At 34.6% G+C, this 20,323-nt stretch overlaps 1 protein-coding gene across 1 annotated transcript in view; it reads left to right on the forward strand.

The window, feature by feature from the left end:
- LOC110022275 (dihydrofolate synthetase) overlaps positions 1-13,556 on the forward strand; it is a 32,757-nt gene extending 19,201 nt beyond the window's left edge. Inside the window, exons 6-10 of the mRNA XM_020721129.1 lie at positions 3,516-3,707; positions 3,796-3,895; positions 4,301-4,432; positions 4,501-4,632; positions 13,024-13,556. Of these exons, the coding sequence (XP_020576788.1) occupies positions 3,516-3,707; positions 3,796-3,895; positions 4,301-4,432; positions 4,501-4,632; positions 13,024-13,391 (924 nt within the window). The 3' untranslated portion in view covers positions 13,392-13,556. The remainder of the gene's footprint in view (positions 1-3,515; positions 3,708-3,795; positions 3,896-4,300; positions 4,433-4,500; positions 4,633-13,023) is intronic.
- Positions 13,557-20,323: the final 6,767 nt, after the last annotated feature.

Raw genomic sequence — 20,323 nt, forward strand, 5'->3', positions numbered from 1 at the left:
CTGTTTGTGTGTGTGTGTGTGTGTGTGTGTGTGTAAATTAAAACGTTCTTCCGAGGCAGGTGACGGGACTTCACTTCCAGCGACCGACAGTTTTTTACGGACAACTTTTGACTAAATCACCCACCAATTTTTAACTTTCCCCCTTCTTTTTTAGCGCCGACAGTTCCTCCCTCTCACTTCATCCAATTCCTTAGTTTCATTAAGAATTTTATAGTTTTCTTTATCTCGATGATGGATTTATACATCATGGCATCATGTGAAAGTTTTAACACATGTCTCAAACATATCCAATTGTAGCCAATACTTTATCAAGATTTTGAAATATTGGGCGACACTTAGCTCTTCTTGACAAAGATTATGCAGTTTGGTTTCGATCTCAAACAACTTTGTAGTATTCTCAATGTTGGAATAAATTTCTCTTGAAGCCTACGAAATATCTTTGGTTGTTTTGTAGATCAAGAAATTTTTTCCACTTTAGTGGTCATTGAGTTGACTAGCTAAGACATGACCATATTAACATGGTTGCTGGAATCAGCGCCCCGATACCTGGCGCTTCGATCTCGTGGGCCCGAAGACCAGCGAAGTCTCGCGGGAACTGTAGGTAGGGCGAGATCGCGATTCTCATGTGATGGCCTTGTGTGTGTGGGAGTCAGTAGTGCTTGTTTTTGTTCTCATATTCTTGTGTGGAGTTCTTTTTTACTTTGTGAGTTGTATCTGAGAAGGTGATGGTTCTTCGGTTGTATCTCTCCGAGGTGTTGATTGTATCCTCTCTTTTTACCTTCCCCAAACCTTCTCCTCTCCACCACTCAGCCGCCGAACTCTCACTCCGTCACATAGACACCCAGTCATTCCCCCTTCCTGCAGGTTATTACTAATGTCTCGCCTCCCGAACTCCTTTCAGCTTCTCCCAACCACCACACTACCGATGCGAACCACCTACAACCCTTCGCACTTGTTGTCCATACAGTTTCACATCTTCCCTTCGCTACCACCCTCCTCCCGTGGTTGTCGTCATTCCTCCCAATCATCCTTATCCCCCTAGTCAATGTCCACCCCCATTCAGATACATTTAGGAGTATTTGCTTGTATCGTTTTATGTTCTGTATTGTTATTTCTCTTCAAGTCATACACCCTATTTTAATATTAATGAAAGTTTGCTTTTGTGTTTCCACTATTTTTCCTACTAGTTCCGGTATTATTTGATATTAGAGCTAGTCCAATCTTAGTATCATCCTCTAGCATCCATCCCTACCCAAACCACCTCCACCAATTTTTTTCTTCCGATTCTAACACTACCCATACCACTACGAAGAGGTACACCGGACTTGACCCAAGAAGAGATTCAACGAGAAATTCGTTGTTACAACAGAGACTTGCAGAGCTAGATGATAGGAACTAAGAAGAGGTTACCTTCGACCATGATCGAGAAAGTCAAAGAGAACATAGAGACGAGAAGATGAATCCATTTCACAGAGAATATCATAGTGACGAGGAATATTGACTACGTCTTTTTGGTATCCAATATTAAAGAAGACCGAGAGAAGAGGTCCCCAGATATAAGACAGATAAGACCGATGTTTTGTTAGGCCGATGTCATACCAGCAGCACCCCCGTTGTGTGAGAAGGGTCAAACTCACTGCACGCCCGTTTAAATCGATCGTGGATTATTTTGGGAATCTTCAATAATGTAAATGTGGTCCACAACCTCAGGAAGATAGATCGATATGGACGTTGGCTCGCAAGTTGGGGAAGCCTCTCAAATACCTCGGTCGACAATGCAGCACCGGTGGGATCTAGGGAGATTGACGACGAAATAGAAGTTTCGACCTATGAAGTCGAAGCTCCCCCAACCTCAGGAGACGAACACGAGTGTTGAAATCAGAAGGATAGTACGGGCGCTAAATGTGCCACAATATGGAGCGCTTCAATCTCGTGGGATAGATGACCCACGAAGGCTCTCAAGAACTATAGGCAGGGCATGATTGCATTTCTTGCGCGATGTCCCGGGATCCTTCGAGAACTAGGGCGGGCGACGCTTGTAGGAATTTCGGAAAGGGTTTTTCTGGATCCTTCTAGCCTTCCCATCATTTTCTTTTGTGTAGAAGTTTCTTGGGAGTTTATAAATTGATGGCCTTGCGTGTGTGGGAGTCAGTAGTGTTTGTGTTTGTTCTTAGATTTTTGTGTGGATTTCTTTTCCCCTTTGTGGGTTGTATCCAAGGAAGTGGTGGTGCTTCAGTTGTATCATTTTCGAGGTGGTGATTGTATCCTCCCTTTTTACCTTCCCCAAACCTTCTCTTCCCCACTCCTCGACCGCCAAACTCTCCCTTTGTCACTCCGACATCTAGCCATTCCCTCTTTATGCAGGTTATTATTGGTGCCCGCCTCCCTCACTCCTTTCAGCTTCTCCCAACCATAACACTGCCGCTGCCGACCACCTATAACCCTTCCCACCTGCTATCTATACAATTCCACACCTTCCCTTCGCTACCACCCGCCTCTCATGGCTGCCGTCAGCTCTGGTCATTATCCTTATCCCTCTAGCCGATCTCCACCACCCATTGGGATATATTTAGGAGTGTTTGCTTGTGTTGTTTTATGTTCTGTGTTATTATTTTTGTTCAAGTCATGTTATAACCCTATTTTAATATTAATGAAAGTTTGCTTTTGTGTTTCTACTATTTTTTCTACTAGTTCTGATAGTTAGAATCAATGAGCTTAGCAACTATGCTCTCTCTCGTGAGATATTCCTCTTTCTTTTTTTAACAAATGCACATAAACACAGATTAGTATTATTGAAAGAAGTTATGACCATTGAGTTTATGGTTTGTGAGAAAGGCAGAGAGTTTAGGGGCTCTGATTCAGAACTAACCTTCATATTAGAACTAGACGTCTTCATTCCATACTTGGTCATAAACCCTATGCACGTTCAAAGCAAATAAGGGTGTTAGCTGTTGTTTGCTGCAGGAATGGAGGATTGCAGTTGCAGGAGGAGTCCAACGGCTATGATAAGGAGCAGAGGAGGGCTTGCAAGCTGGTTGGAGGGATTTCGTCGGTTGCTGGGAGGATTCTTGGTGTTGGAAGATTGTTGGAGAGGCTTTGGTGGCTGTAGGAACGAGCCGAGGAGGGATTGTTGGCTGAAGGAGAGCTAGGGTTTGTTTCGTAGCTCTGATATCATGAAGGAAAAAATGCGGGAGAGAATAATCACTTAATTCTCATTACCAATCTTTAACCATAGGGCTACACATATAGGGAAACATGTCTCTCCCAATTTACAACCTTACCAAATATATCTAGCCTAATCATGAAAAGGAAATAATTTTGAAATAAACATAAATAGGAAGAGAATAAAAACTAATTAATGAGTTTCCCAAATTATCTACAATTAATCCATCCATCACATTTTGGATGGTCGGCCTGGGCCCACAATGGGAAGGAGGCAGATCCTCTTAGGTTTTCACAATAATTTATGCTTTCACACAACAGCGATTGTGAACTCATAAGCGTTTGAATTTCAGGTGGTAATTGGCGGTCCATTGCTGCCACATATTGAGCATATCATTAGGAACAAGGCATCTTCATCGAACTCTCCGGCAGTTTCAGCATGTGATTCCGGAATTAAGAGTAGTACAAAATTCCTTGGAAGAGAGGAGGAAAATCCGTTTCAGTGTTGTGAAATTCGTATCAACATTAAGGAGGATTTGCCATTGGTATGAATCATGCAGTACTTCCATGCAAGTGAGAGTATAGTATTGTATTATATCATCGGAGCAGATGAGTTTAGCTCATACTTTGCAGTTTATTGACTTGCCTGATGTAAAACTCCAAATGCTCGGAAAGCATCAACTCCAAAATGCTGTTACAGCTACCTGCGCTGTTCTCTGTCTTCGAAACGAAGGTAATTCATTATTTCTAATTGAGAAAAATGTCAAAATGATCCCTTGATTCTTCGCAGGGAGCCGTTTTAGCCTCAAAGTTTATAAAAATATGAATTTAGTCCTCCACCACTTTTAATACCGGTTGAAATAGTTCCTAGTAAGGACTATTTTAGCCCCCATTAAAAGTATCTGGAGACTAATTTAGCACCTTTATATACTCTAGGACTAAAATTATCTCATGTAAATCAGAGGACTCTTTTAGCACTTTACTCCTTTCTAATTTCATTAAATCCTCTAATACATTGTGACTAAATACACAAATACAAGTGTAACATGAGTATTTTAGTCTAAAGAAACTATGAAATATTGTTTAAAATGATTCTGGTTGAATATCTCCATAATTGATGGGTTTTTCCATTATCAAGGGTGGAGGATATCGGACAAGTCGATTAAAGCTGGTTTAGAGAAAACATGCTTACCTGGTAGGGGCCAGTATTTAACGAAGAAGGAAGTTGAAACTTTGGGTTTGTCTGGGGTGTCCATACTGGTTGATGGAGGTAAATGGGAATTATTTTCTTGTTGTTTCTTTTGTAATACAGAAGATAACCTTTTTATTGGAATGCAGCTCATACTGAAGCATCTGCTAAGGGATTGATAGAAATAATAAAGATGGGAAACCTGGATGGACCTTTAGCTTTTGTGGTGTCAATGGGTACTGATAAAGATCACATGGCATTTGCAATGCAGCTTCTTACAGGTATTGCTTTTGTCTTTTATCAACTACAATATTGCCTGTGAATTTACTCACATAAAAAATTGATGGTACCTTAAAAAAAAGGGACATTTACATCTGTAGCACACAATTCTTATGTATTTACATTTCTCACACCTAACTTTCTTATATACATTCATAACACTTTGGTGCTTTAAACCTATGCATGAAAAGGTGCATTTCAATTTTTAAAAGTCGTAATAGAGTTATTTTTTTATGTGATATTAAATATTTGAGTGCCACGTTTGTAAATACGAAAGTTTAGGTGTGAGATATGTAAATACATAAGACTTGTGTGCTATGTATATAAATGCTCTTTTATTTTTTATTAAAAGCAACTGAATATTGGACACAACCGTCATTTTTCCCGATTGAGAAAGGCTGCATCACGCCTTCCATTGCATGGGAGTTGCCAGATCAATTGTAGCACGCTCTCCTTTTTTTTAATTCAGTCAACGGCCAATCAAATTGTTTAATGAAATCTGTTAATATGGTATCTTAGAGGCCTTTCTTCGATGGAATTGAAAAGTCTTGCTAAGGGCTTGTGGTTGAGATTGATCGTAAACATGATGCATTTCTTCATTAGGGGGCGAAAGGAACGCTTTTCCCTTTTTGTGTGAACATGAAGGAACACACCTCTCAGAGAAATATTTGAATGTAAATACAGGTGATAGATTTTTCATTAGCTGATAGAGAAAGCATTAAGTAGTAGAAAACATATAGATGGTTATATAGCGTGGAATTTATAAACAAAGATTGTTTTGCCCTGAATTAATAGAAGCTGTTTTGCTTGCAAGGCTGAGATCATGTGGCAGGAGTTCTTAAGTTTGAATGGATGTGATGAATTGTGTTAGTTGTATAATGCAATGGAGTTGCTGTCAAGGAGAAGAGGGAGTATTGCTGAGATGGAATTGAAGCTATTAATGCAATGGCATTATCACTACTACTCAAGTTGATGATCGGTGCTTGTATAAAGAAAGGTATATTAAACTCTAGTAATAATGGTAGCTAACTGATCCCGAGAGGATTTCTAATGCAAAAAATATCTTTGGAGAGAATGCATTCCAGAATGAAGTGATAATCAATTTTAATATGTCTCGCGTGAGTATGAAATATTAGATTATTGGTAAGTGCCATTGCAAAAGGTTGTCGTAGTACAATGGCGTTGGAAGTTCAGCTGACATCAAAATTTAGTAGATGTTGAAACAAAATGATTTCAGTGGTAGCTGTAGTAAGAGCTTATACTCATTTTCAGTAGAGTAGAATAACAAGATATTGTTGACAGTTTTTTTAACATGCCAAGAGATAGTAATAAAAGAAAAATATTTTGTGGTCGATTTATCAGTAGAATCACTGGCCGAATTAGGATCAAAAGAAGTGTGTAAAATAAGATCTCTTTTATGAATGAAAAGGCCAAGAGTGGTCACACCTTTGATATATTGAGCTATACATTTGATCTGTTGAACATGACAATCAAGACATTGATGCATGTACTGACATATCTTATTGACAACAAAAGGGATGTCCAATCTAGTAATATTGAGATATTGAAGAGAACTACCAGTATCAGAGCAGGGTGCGCTAGATTCCTGAGCAGAGAACTATTTTGAATATAATGGATTGGCCATAAGTTTGCAAAAAGTCATATTTCAGGAAAATACTTGGGTTTGTTGAGAGTAAACCCAGTAGAGATAGAAATGAATTTGAGTCTCGATAAAGTAAGAATAGAGATTAGATTTTTCATTTAAAATCTGTTCTGAAGATTTTGAAGCAAATTTGAGATGTTAGCAGAATTGTTTTCAGTGAAAAATATATCATTGACACATTTGATTATTCAATTCTGGTTTGTTAATAATTTTAGATGAGTGGCAAAGGATCAGCGATTATAAATATAAAATCTTATTGCTACAGATGACCATGCAGCGTGGCTGACCATTATTCATGAGCTTGTTTCAGCCCTTAAATTGACTTTTGATCAATAAATTAATTAGTTTGGGCAATAGTTTTGGCACAAAGTTATATGTTGTCTTGACCGAATAAAATTTTGGGTCAATTGTGGGCTATACCATTTTCATTTAACCCAAACCGACTAAATTTGACTTGACCTGACATGTTCCAAAGCCTGGGTTTGGCCTGAATCTCTTCCTTTACTATTTGGTGGTGATGATCTTGAGAATAGATGTTATTCTTTTTGACTGAATGTAAACCCGCTCATCTAGCCTATAATACTCCGATGTTTCATAATGTGTCAGACACGTGCAATTGCCCGGCAAGCGTTGACATATGTTGGACCTGTCATCTATACATATCCAATTTAAAAAAAAATAATAAATAATTAATATAAATATTTAGCATGTATCTTGGATAGAAAATTTCAACTTTAGAAGTATGTTACATGAATAATTTAAGCCATATATATTATGTACTTAATAATAATTTTATTTCCCTTAATCCACTTTAGAGTAGGGTGAATCTATTCGTTGGAGTTTTTTATGATGTTTGTTTTTTTTTCTTTTACATAATAATTAACTGTGTAATCTTTAAGCTAATTGTCTATAATACCTTGTGACTATTTTTTCTTCAATTGTCTTTATGATATTTGATAAATCTAAATAATTTTTTTATTTAATAAATAAACTTCTTCTTTATTAGCATTTGGAAAAAAATATTATTATATGAATTCATTTTACGTTTATTTAATTTATATAATTATTGCATATATATATATATATATATATATATATATATATATATGTCTTTTGTTTCTTGCCCACAGGGAGGAGCGATATATACCCTGTATCCTATAATTTAAGAAATAACCACCCTATGTCCATGTCCTCCATATCAATGCATAATAGGTCCCATCCAATGGCCTCCTAAGGCCGCAGTTCACTTAATCACCACCCCATTACCTCCCTTCTTTGCCTCTTGTACATGAAGATGAAAATGAGCGCTGTGAACCACCATCCTGATCCTCCTAAAATCCCTAGGGAAACAATCACATCCCATCACCCCCTCTTCCAAACTCTCATTTATCCGCTGCCTCTCATCTCCCATTTTCCCTCTTCTGATGCAATAGAAATGAGAAAGATTTACATACATACCACCCAATTCCTATCTAATCACATGCCAAACACCTAAACCTGAATTTTTACGTACATGCCACCTTTCAATTGTATTAATGTAAAAATCAAAGTTTTGCTGTCATACTTATAAATACATTGTTGTGTTATGTGGAGCCAAGGTCCACTTGTAGAAATTAAATGCTTGCACGCCACCATTAAATACTTACAAAAGAAATTGGATTAAATAGTTGTTGCTCTTTTTTCCGCAATTCTATAGAAGGCGTTGGCTCACGAAAAATAAAATAAAAATTATAAGGTTTCAAGTTCTCCCTCTGTCTCTTCTGCGATTTGCTTGCGGTGAGGACTTCTGTCTTCCCTACGGTTCGTTCTTCTTTTGTGGCTCACGGGTAAAGGAGGAGAGAGAAGAGGGGGAGAGTTTTCTTGTAATCGTCGAGGCGCTCGACGGTGTAATCCCTCGAAGTAATAAAATATGCAGCTCTGTGGACTTAGGCAAATTAGCCGAACTACATAAATCTGAATTATTTTCTGGTTTATAATTTTTCGATCTGATTTTTCGTTTTATTGTCGTCGTTTTTCATAACACTTGGTATCAGAGTCGTGGTTTTGGATCTAAGAAAGAGCGATGGTCGGAGATGAAGTGAAGGTTTCGGGGATTGAGAAGTTCGACGACACGGATTTTGGTTACTGTAGGATGCAGATAAAAAACTATCTCTATGGGAAGAAACTTTCATCTTCCGTTACTGAGAAAGCGACCGGAAAAGATAGAGGAGACTGATTGGAATCTGTTGGATTGATAGGTTCAGGGGTTATTCGATTAACCCTGTCGAGATCCGTGCCCACAATGTCATCAAAGAGATGATGACTGCAGATCTCATGACAGCTTTATTAGATATGTATGAAAAATTGTCGGCGAATAACAAGGTGTATCTGATAAAAAAATTATTCAACTTAAAGATGGCGGAAGGTGTGTCTGTCGTTCAACATCTGAATGATTTCAACACCATCACAAATTAATTGTCGCCTGTTGAAATTGATTTTGATGATGAGATACGTGCGCTGATATTGTTGACTTCATTGTCAAATACTTAGGAAGCTATGAGGAAGACAACAAATCTGCAGGTAAAACTGACATGAAATATGATGATATTCGTGATTTGATTTTTGCGGAGAAGGTGCGCATGAAGGATGCTGGCAAGACCTCTTGTTCGAGTTCAACACTGAATGTTGATTCATGAGGGAGATCACAAGACAAGAACTCAAATAGAGGAATATCAAAATCAAAACACGGAGACGAGAGCAAATTAAAGCTTGGTTAGCAAGAAACCTGCTGAAATTGTGGTAAAAATTGCCACGTAAAGAAGAATTGCAAAAATCCTAAGAAGACTGAGAATGACAGTGCTAATGCTATAACTGAAGAAGTGCGAGATGCACTATTGCTTGCAGTTCACAACTCTGTTGACGACTGGATACTGGATTCAGAGGCTTCTTTCCATACATCTTCCTACCGGGAGTTAATTCGAAATTATATTGCAGGTGACTTTGGGAATGTATATCTGGCTGATGGAGAATCTTTGAACGTGGTGGGGATGGGAGATGTTGAAATTACACTTTCTAACAAGAGCAAATGGACTTTGCAAAAGGTTGGACACATTTCCGAGCAGACGAAAAATCTAATTTCTGTTTGGCAGCTCAATGAATGAGAGTATACAGTAATGTTCTCAGATAGCACCTGAAAGGTTACTAAATGAGCACTGGTACTGGCTTGGGTTAAGAAGACTGGTATGATGTATATGACTATTAGTTTAATTAACAGTGTTGATACTACAGTTGCAGAGAACACATCAGACATGTGACATTGCATGATTGGACACATGAGTCAGAGAGGTATGAAAAAGTTTCAGTCTAGAGGCAAACTACCAAAACTGAAGCCAGTTGAACTCGGCGTGTGTGAAAGTTGCATTATGGGGAAGCAGAAGAAGATCAGTTTTCTGAAATGGGGCAGGACCCCAAAGGCAGGAAAACTAGAACTTATATACACTGATGTGTGGGGACCTTCCCCAGTGGCATCATTTGGAGGCTTTTGCTACTACGTCACATTCATAGATGACCACAACAGAAAGATATGAGTTAACTTTCTGAAGCATAAATCTGATGTATTTACTGTGTTTAAAACTTGGAAGGTCATAGTTGAGACAAAGACAGATCTAAAATTGAAATGTTTAAGGTCTGACAATGATGGTGAGATAGTGAGTATATCGATGGTGGGTTCAAGGAGTATCGTGCAGCTCAGGGTACAGAATGGAGATGACCATTCCCGGTACACCACGATGAAATGAAGTTGCAGAGAGTAAGAACAAAACCATCAATGAGCGTGCCAGGAGCATGAGATTGCAAGTCAGACTATCACTAACTTTCTGGGCAGATGCAGTCAGCACTGCAGTTTACTTGATCAACAGGGGGTCTTTCGTCCCATTATACTATGAATTACCTGAGAAGGTCTGGAGCGGCAAAAATGTCAAATTTTCTTATCTTAAGACTTTTGACTGTATTTCTTGTGTTTTAATCAATCCTGATACTCGTAGCAAATTTGAGGCTAAGTCAAAAAAAAATTATTTCATTGGCTATGAAGACAAAGCATTTGACTATCATTTATGAGATGATCAGGATCGAGAGATTATCAGAAACAAGAATGTAATCTTTAATGAGAAAATGATGTACAAAGATATGACTAGTACAAATTCTGAAGCAACTCCTCAGTTTCGCGAGGTTTGACGATCTACCAAAGGTCACAGTAAATGACAGAGATGTGAATGACAAGGAGAGTGGGTATGGGGCACCCATTACTATTATTGTGCAGTCAGGTTCAAAATCATTCACTACTTCAGCTACAGTTCTCAGGTCAGTCAGGAACGGGCGTTCTTCACAGCATTACTCACCAACCTTGAATTACATCCTGTTGACAGATGATGGGGAACCAGAAAGCTATGAAGAAATCTTGGCAGATGAAAATTCTAGCAAGTGGCAAGTGGGAGCTGACCATAGTGGGAGCTGACCATGAAGGATGAGATAAATTCTCTGTTGGGAAACCATACATGGGAGCTGACAGAACTTTCACCAGGAAAGAAGATATTGCACAATAAGTGGGTGTACCGGGTGAAGACTGAGCTTGATGACAGTAATGGGTACAAGACCAGACTTATTGTAAAAGGCTTTCAACGGAAAGAAGACATTGATTACGCAGAGATATTTTCTCCTGTGGTGAAGCTCACAATCATCAAGATGGTACTGATTATGATTGCTACTGAAGATCTATTTCTTGAGCAGTTTGATGTGAAGACAGTTTTTCTTCATGGAGATCTTGAAAAGGACATCTACATGCGCTAGCCTGAGGGGTTCGGGGTACAGGGGCAGGAAGACTCGATTTGTAGACTGAATATGAGCTTGTATGACTTGAAACAAGCTCCTAGACAGTGATACAAGAAGTTTGATAATTTCATGCAAAATGCAGAGTAAACAAATGTCAGACAGATCATTGTTGCTTTGTCAGGTACTTTGACAATTCTTATATCATCCTGTTGCTATATGTAAATGATATGCTTATTGCAGGGGTCGGTATTAATGAAATCAATAATCTAAAGAGACAGATGTCAGAGCACTTTGCAATGAAGAATTTGGGAGAAGCAAAACAAATCCTTTGTATGAGGATTGTCAGAGAGAGAGTCAGAGACACACTGAGGCTTTCACAGGCGGAATATGTGAAATTGTGCTTAGCACATTCAATATGAATAAGGCTAAACCGGTTGACACGCCTTTGGGCAGTCATTTCTGACTCAACAAAAATCAGTCACCTAAGTCAGAAGAGAAACAAGACTACATGAGTAGGGTTACTTACGCTTCAACTATTGGTTCACTTATGTATGTTATGGTTAGCACCAGACCAGATATTGCCCATATAATGAGAGCTGTGAGCAGATACATGAGTAATCCAGGGAAGGAACATTGAGAAGCTGTGAAGTGGATCTTGAGATACCTAAAAGTCTCTTCAGAAACCCGCTTGTGTTTCTCAAGAAAAAGCTTGGAGGTACAAGGTCATGTTGATGCAGATTTAGCAGGAGACATTAACAGTAGAAAGAGTACTACATATTATGTTTATATTCTTAGGGGTACTGTATTGTCATGGGGCTCAAATCTACAGAATACAATTTCGTTGTCCACTACAGAAGCTGAATACATCACAATGTTTGAGATTGCAAAGGAGAGGATATGTCTGCAGAGTTTCTTAAAAGAATTGGTTAAGAATGTTCGAAAGGGCACTCTCTACAGTGATAGTCAAAGCGTCATATTTCTTGCAATGAATCCAACTTTTCAATCCATAACCAAGTACATTCAGATCAGGTGTTAGTTCATATGATCATTGTTGGATGACAAACAATTGCTACTTGAGAAAATCTGTGGAAGCAAGAACCCTGTTGATATGATGACAAAGGGTGTTACACTTGAGAAACTGAAGTTGTGCTCAACTTCAGTTGATCTTCTAGCTTGAAGACAGAGGTTTGAGTTGCAGAGGTGGAAGATATCATGTTTGAGGAAAAAAAGCCGGCATAACCAGCAAATGACACAGCTAGTGGATGGGGCAGGTAGTGTCCCAGGCACGCAGTTAGTGTCCCAGGCTCCGAGTGGGAGAATTATTGTGTTATGCGAAACCCAGATCCATTTGTAGAAATTAAATGCTTGCACGCCACCATTAAATGCTTGCACGTCATCATTAAATGCCCGCATGCCACCATTAAGTGCTTGCATGCCACTATTAAATGCTTGTAGAAGAAATTGAATTAAATAGTGGCAGTTCTCCCTTTCGCAATTCTATATAAGACGTTGGCTCACGGCAAATACAATAAGAATTGTAATGTTCCAAGTTCTCCCTCCGTCTCTTCTGCGATTTGCTTGCGATGAGGACTTCCCTCTTCCCCGCGATTCGTTCTTCTTTTGTGGCTCACGGGTAAAGGAGGAGAGAGGAGCTCGAAGGAGAGGAAAGAGAAGAAAGTGAGAGTTTTCTTGTAATCGTCGAGGTGCTCGACAGTATAATTCTTCGAAGTAATAAAATCTTCTGTAGCTCCGTGTACGTAAGCAAATTTATCAAACCACGTAAATCTATGCGTTATTTTCTGATTTGTAATTTTTTTATCTTTTTTTTTCACTTTATTGCCGTCGTTTTTCATAACATACATAAGAATTGTCAATATTTTGCTGTCATTTTATCACCTAAACAATGACACAGCACCTGAAACAGGTCGAAAGCCGGACGTCATCATTTTGACCGAGGCAATGATTGCAGGAAGCAGATCCCGCACGGCTTCGGCTTCGAATTTAAAGGCCACTTGGTTCAGAGCTGCCGAAAATCTGGGAATGAGTGTTCTAGATCTTGGAACAATGGAGGACTGGAAGGCTTCTGGCTTTCCTGAAACCTTCCCAGCCCTGATAAATAATAATGTTTCACAAGTTCTGCTGATGGCCCTCCCAAATGCACTTGTTGGTGATTCCATGAAGTTAGCCGAAGAGCTCCTCAGGTATAGAACTGGTAAGAAACCTCACCTTATTGTTGTTACTGGATCCCTGCACATTGTTTCATCCGTTTTAGCTGCTTTGCATCATTACTAGCTGTTTTTTTATTTTTTTGGCTTAGTATGAAATAAAATTAATGTTTTTATTGGATTTATAAGCATTTTCATTGAAGGTTATTTTTATGATTTTGAAGTTATTGTGGAGCTAAACTGTGGAGTTCTTTATTGCTTCTTTATATGAATGATTTAGCTGCTTTACTAATCTTAGCTACTGTGAAGGTTTTTCATGTTCTTTCTCTCTTTTTTTAACATTTACATGCATACCACTGAATTCATACCTACCATGTAAAACTCAAATTTTACATCTATGCTACCTTAATAGGTGTATATCACTTTTTGGAAGGTAAAATCATTTATATATTTGAAATCATATGAAAGATTTGGGTGGTATAAGTGTAAAATCAAAGCTTAGGTGTTAGATATGTAAATACATGAGAATTGGGTGATGTGTATGTAAATGCTCCTTTTTTTCCTCTTGAGAAAAAAAGGCAATTTTTTTTTAAAATTTAGAGATTATTTTGATCATTTATTCTTGTATTATATTTATATATATATATATTTTGTATTTTGCTTAAAATATAATGTATTTGATATATATTTAATTAGATTTTAAAAACATTCAGTGTACCTAGAAATTATTTTATTATTTTGAATGTTTTTAAAATTAAATTAATTTATTTTTAAAAATAAAAATTGAAAATATATAAAAAATGTATTAAATAAATATATTTAAAAAATACAAAAAAATAAATATGATTTGGATGTAGGTGGAACCGTGGGACACTATAATCATATAAATGAGGAAAATGTTGTATAAGATGTTTAGACATTTTTTTTTTATCATGACTGTTTTAAATTTGTAAAATTTGGCATCTTATATGAAATTGTTCTTAAAATACTTTAATAACAGTTATGACGAAATTCTATATTTCATATCTCTCTACCATTTACATATCTATCACCAAAACTATGATTTTCTTACATTCTTACCATCCGAATCTTACATATAAGGGTGTAAATTAGCCGAACACGAGCTAGCCATGCTCAGCTCGCTCGTGTTCGGCTCGTTTATATTTCGAGCTCAAAAAGTGTGTTTGTGTTCGGCTCGTTTAACAAGCCAAAAAAGAGTCGTTTTGATAACTTTAATCACGTAGCCATAAGACATTAAGGGTTTGAGCAAGATTTAAAATTATTATTTATATGAAAACATCATTTAAATCTAATTTAATAATTTTTATTCTATTTTAATGAGTATTTTAATTGATTATAAATCTTCGTAGCCAAAACGAGACGAACAAGAACGAACACATTTTTGTTTGTGTTCGATGTTTGTGTTCGACTCTTTAACTTTTTGAACGAAGATAACGAGCCAAACACGAGCTTCTTAATGAGCTGAACACAAGTTGTTCGCGAACAACGAGCTGTTTTGACAGCCCTACTTACATATCACATAAAAAAAATTCACTATTTAAACTTCAAAAGTGAGGTACATCTTTCCATGCATAGGTAAGGTGACATGCATGTAAAAATTGAAGTTTAAGGGTTTATTCGAGACAGTTTTTTGTTTGTTTTGAGTTTCAGACCCGTCACTCAACTTCATTTGAGGAATTGGTTTTTTGCTGTTTCTTACAATTTTTTTTTTCAATCCGACTTGTTATAGTGCGATTCGGTTTAATCGAATGAAATTATCTTTTGCTAAAACCAATCTAAATCGTATAGAATTATAATCCGATTTAATCTGTTCGGTTTGGAGCAAATAAAAATTTAATATTTGGTCCAAATTCAAATTGAAATAATCAAAATTTAATGTTCTATTTTAAAATTAAAATTTTATTGTATTTATCTCTTTAACATCTCTTTAAATTAAAAAAAAAATCAAATTAGACTAAAATAAATATCATATTCTCAATTTATGTATTTTCCAAATGAAGTTAAATCTTCTAATATTAACTAGGATTCTCAAGGTCATGGATTATAGTCTAGTTTGTGATATAAAAGAGCTCATTTTATTTTATGATCTTGCTTAATTATAATTAATGTGGGGCCTATTTATTCATAATTGAAGTTAATCCCTAATTTTAGCTTTTTCTTTTTCAAGGAATGAAAAATCAAATATATTTAATTTTAATCCAAATATATTATAGGAGTGGCTAAACAATTATTTTTTCAATGAAGTGAGCTTTTATTTTACATATAGTAATTTAATTATTTAATTCATTCATTAAGTAGCTTTCAAAATGCAATAAATAAATTTCTTAATTTCTAGTATTTATAATCTTTAATAGCAAAAAAAATATGTAGTATTTGATAACTATTTTAAATGTTGTAGTGGAACTCTTATAAAATAATAAAATTATAAACTCGATTTGATGCTATTTAATTATATATATGTTTACTTAATCATATTATTAATTGAATAAATTTTCATTTAATTTATTGGATTATATTTTCCTAGCACATCAATGATTGGAAGGGCGCACAAGGCCAAGTCTTACTGGTTCGATTTCGAGTTGAGTTGGGTTTGGCTCAAAATCAATATGAAAAAAAAATTGATTGAAAATTTTGGCTCGTAGCTCGATTCGTTTATTCAATACGATCTCGATCAGAGTCAAAATTCAAATCAATTTTCGAGCGATTAACGATTTTCTAGCTAAGTTTGTTAAATTGACAGTCATAACATAACTAGGGCTGTTAAAGATTCGATTTTGAGCTGAGCTGTGGTCGACTCAAAATTGACTCGAAAAAATATTGATCCAAAATGTTGACTCGTAGCTTGGCTCATTTATTTCGATCTGATCTCGATTCAAGCCAAAATTCAAATCAATTTTGGAGACATTAACTATCTTCGAGCTAAATTCACTAAGTTCACATGTAACAATCTGATTTCGAATCGAGCCAGGGACTGCTCAAATTAAATTTGATCCAAAATTTTAGTTCATACCTTAATTCATTTATTTCGACCCGATCTCTTCAAATCAATTTTAGATATTTTTACTTTTATTTTATTTTTATATTTATTTTGTTTGTATTTTACTTAAAATAAAATATATTTGATATAATTAATTTTAAAAGCAATAAACTTGATCATGCATCCCATTTTAAAAATATCATCACTAAAATAACTCTAGATATCACAAAGGATAAAAGAAATGCACATCGACCCAATGTGAGGGCCCCACAGCATGTGATCACAAAGTGGCGCATTATTCCGAATGTTAATGGCATGTTGTTTGTAGGGTGCATAATGTTATACTAATATATCTCTATTTTTTATTGTTAAATAATATGGTACACATATGATGATGATGTGCTTCCAACCATGAAATATGATTGAATAATTCTATTAGTTGGTTACACATTTTAGAAGATATTAAAAGACCATTAAATTTACATTAAAAATAGGAATGCATCAAGATATGTTTATATCACATTACATATAATTTTCATGCTATATGTTCATACTTGATTTATGTCATTTAGTTATATTAATATATGTGATCATTGATGAATTTAGTCATGCTAAATATAATGAAAATAGCTTTTTTTCTATATTTATATAAACTAATGGACTTATTTAAAATTGCAAAAGAATTGAGTTCATGAGGTTATACACATTTTGTAAGGGACATATATGGCCTAAGTGAGAGATTGTTGGAAAATAATCAATTATGTGGGCCTATATATACATAATTAAATGTGTATTATATGTTATTTTAATATTTAAACCCTTTTAAAGTATTCTAATGAAGATTAAGGAGATAAATTTTTGGTATAAAATAAAATATGGAATAATTATGCATAGAGACCCAATTTCATATTTCAAATTATATGACGGACTAATATAGAAATATGATGTGCATCTTTTTCAATAAAACGTGATCTTTGAGAAAAAAAAAACACATTCTATTATATAAGTTCTTTTACTTGAAATATTTTATGGTCTCAAATTCAAATGAAGAGAAATTTTTTATTCCCATTCTCTGTCACATCCCATCATCAAAAGAGTACTTATTTTTTTCTTAAGGAAAAATCATATTGGATTGGAAAATTCATAACCCAAAAATTTCGTCCTCTCATGGATCAAAATTTACTTACACATTTTTTTTCTTTTTCTATTAGTGAATTTGACTTCTTTAGTATATGATTTTCTCTTTTAATGGGTTCTTTTAATGAATTATGCTATGGATATGAAAACAACAAAATTTAAACTTCGCTCATGCTAAGCATACATGTTCTAAGATGTATTTTCCACATATAAGTTAAATTCTAGTGGTTGTATTTGAATGTGAAATGTAACTATAAGCAAATTAGACATTTTGATAGTATAAAATTAAAGGCACATGATGGTGTAACCATGCTATTGGCAAATGTCATTTATGTACTAGATTTGAAGTAGGATTTAATATCATTAAGTTTTCTTTGTCTTGTGTGATACATTCTCTGGTGACACTATATGCAAATTAAAAGCTAAATTCTAGTGCATTTAAAGTATATAAGAATGCATTTATCATCTTATAGGTGAACGTAATTAGTGAACTTTGTGTATTGCGTGATATTATAACATATGTTGATATATTAGATTCAATAATCATGAGTAACTCACGAAAGTAAGGATAATACTAAATATATGTAATTAAATATTAAGAAAAAAGAGTGATGCTACGAAATTTATCCATATAATCACAGAAGAATACTAGATAATAAAATTTCAGGAAAGCAGAAGCTTTCAATGGACAAATGTACATTAACTGATAAGCAAATATTTAAACTAAAAAAATAATACATTAACATGATAAAGTTTGACAAATTTATTACTCTCATACCGAGGTATTTTAATTCCTTAACTACCTTGTAATAGAAGTGTCGTATAGAGAAGTATTCAAATATAATACTAGTAAATGAATATATATAATACTATTAAACAAAAAATTAGACTCCAAATGAGATATTGTATGTTTGTAAATTTTATTATTTATCTTGTACAAGGTTAGATCTTTGTTTTTTAAGATTAACAACTATAGAATATTAAGAGGAGGATATCAAAAAGCTTTTATAGAGGATTTCTTAATGTCATGTATGGATAATAACAAAGAGTCCTAAATAGAGCTACTATAAAAATTTATAAAGAGACTAAAAAAAATCATTTTTATTGGTTAATAATAATTATTAGAAATTTAACTTTAAAGCAATCATCACTCATTAAAATATCCACAAGAAAATAAAATAAAATAATAAAATAGAAAAAAAAAATAAGGAAGCAAGAAAAAGAAGGGTGTCATCTAAAAGAAAGAAAAAAACAACAAAAGACTTTAGAGTACTCTGAATTGGAGTCTTTGAGTTCCTTAAAAACAAAAAGCTCTCATATTTGTGGTATCCGATACTTTTTAAATAGATCATTTAATCTCTATGGATGTGGACGTAGGGTCACTTTAATCAAATGACATAAAAATTAATGTTTTTTATGTGGTTATTAATCCTTATTTTATGATTATTTTATAGTTCATTGTACTTGCTCTAATATCTAGGAGCACACTTTCCTAATAAGTTACATTATAATCAATTTTATATGGTTAACTAGGTATGTGAAGTCAATGAACATGTCTTTAAAATTTCTTAGACATTTACTTGTGATGAAGGATATGAAGGACCTTTTTCCAATGCTATAGGTTGTGATGAAGGATATAATAAAAGCACTTCTCTCAAAATAGTTTGGAATAATTACAATGGATTTTATTGGTCTGCCATCATAGATATTTGTATTTATTTTTATATAATGGGAAATCTCAAGTAATAATGTATGTTATTTTCATATTTTGTAAAATCCACCTTTTTCATGCATATGGAGAGTGCTTTACTTGACGTAAATGCATAAGAATTTGGTGCTGCATATGTAAATTTCTCATATATATATATATATATATATATATATATATATATATATATATATATATACATAAGAAAAAATAAAAAAAATACGAACATTTATTATAAAAATTAGTTTATATATAAAAGTTAAAAAAAATCAAAAAAAATATAAGCTGATTCGTAGTGAGTCTAAGACAGTAATTTTTTTTGTTAAATTTATTTTTAGTTATTTTTATAACAGATTAAATATTAAAAATGATTATATATATATAATCATTTAAATTTTATTATGTTACTTAATAATTCATCCTGAATATCCTGAATATATATATGTGCGCGCGCGCGCGTACCGTGGTTTGTTGGTAGAGCAGCCTCTTTGAAGGTCGGAAGTTATCTCAAGTCACTGGTTCGAATCTTCCCTTGTGTCGGGTGTGGTACTCAAATATTTAACACACCTAGGGATGACCATGACTCGTTTAATAGCCTCCGACCATTCCTTTAGTATACACACACACACACACACACACACACAAATACATACATACATTATGATTCGTGGCTCAATGGAAAACAATTACTAAAAAATTACTATGTTCTTAAGAATATTGCGTGCCAGAAAATTCGCAGTGATATAGTATTAATTTATCATCTTAGCTTTGCAAGAAGATCTAACACACACACATATAAAAGAAGAAAACACAAAGATTCCTTATGTGAAAAAACCCTGGAAATGAAAAAAAAACCACGGATCTAGCCCAATCAAAGTAATTCACTATGTGATTGTCACTTTTCTCTTGAATTAGATAAAATAGAATTACGAAGTACACATGTACAATACTAGTTCAACTATAATAACCACAATTAGGCTAAAAAAATATAGTTATGACTATAATAACATTAGTTTACTATAAAAGACTAGTTAAAAATTGTAATAGTAGTAATTGGGCACAAAACCACCGTTAATTGTTACAGAGGTAGTAGTTGACATAATGCTGCAATTGGTGTCTACAATAGTGACAGTTGTTTGTAGAGGCCATAATTAGAAGTTGTACCATTAGTGTTTAGCCCAACAGATTGTAGTTGGTTGTTACAATGACGGTAGCT

The sequence above is a fragment of the Phalaenopsis equestris genome, unplaced genomic scaffold (assembly GCF_001263595.1).
Source record: "Phalaenopsis equestris unplaced genomic scaffold, ASM126359v1 Scaffold000180, whole genome shotgun sequence".
Lineage (NCBI taxonomy): Eukaryota > Viridiplantae > Streptophyta > Magnoliopsida > Asparagales > Orchidaceae > Phalaenopsis > Phalaenopsis equestris.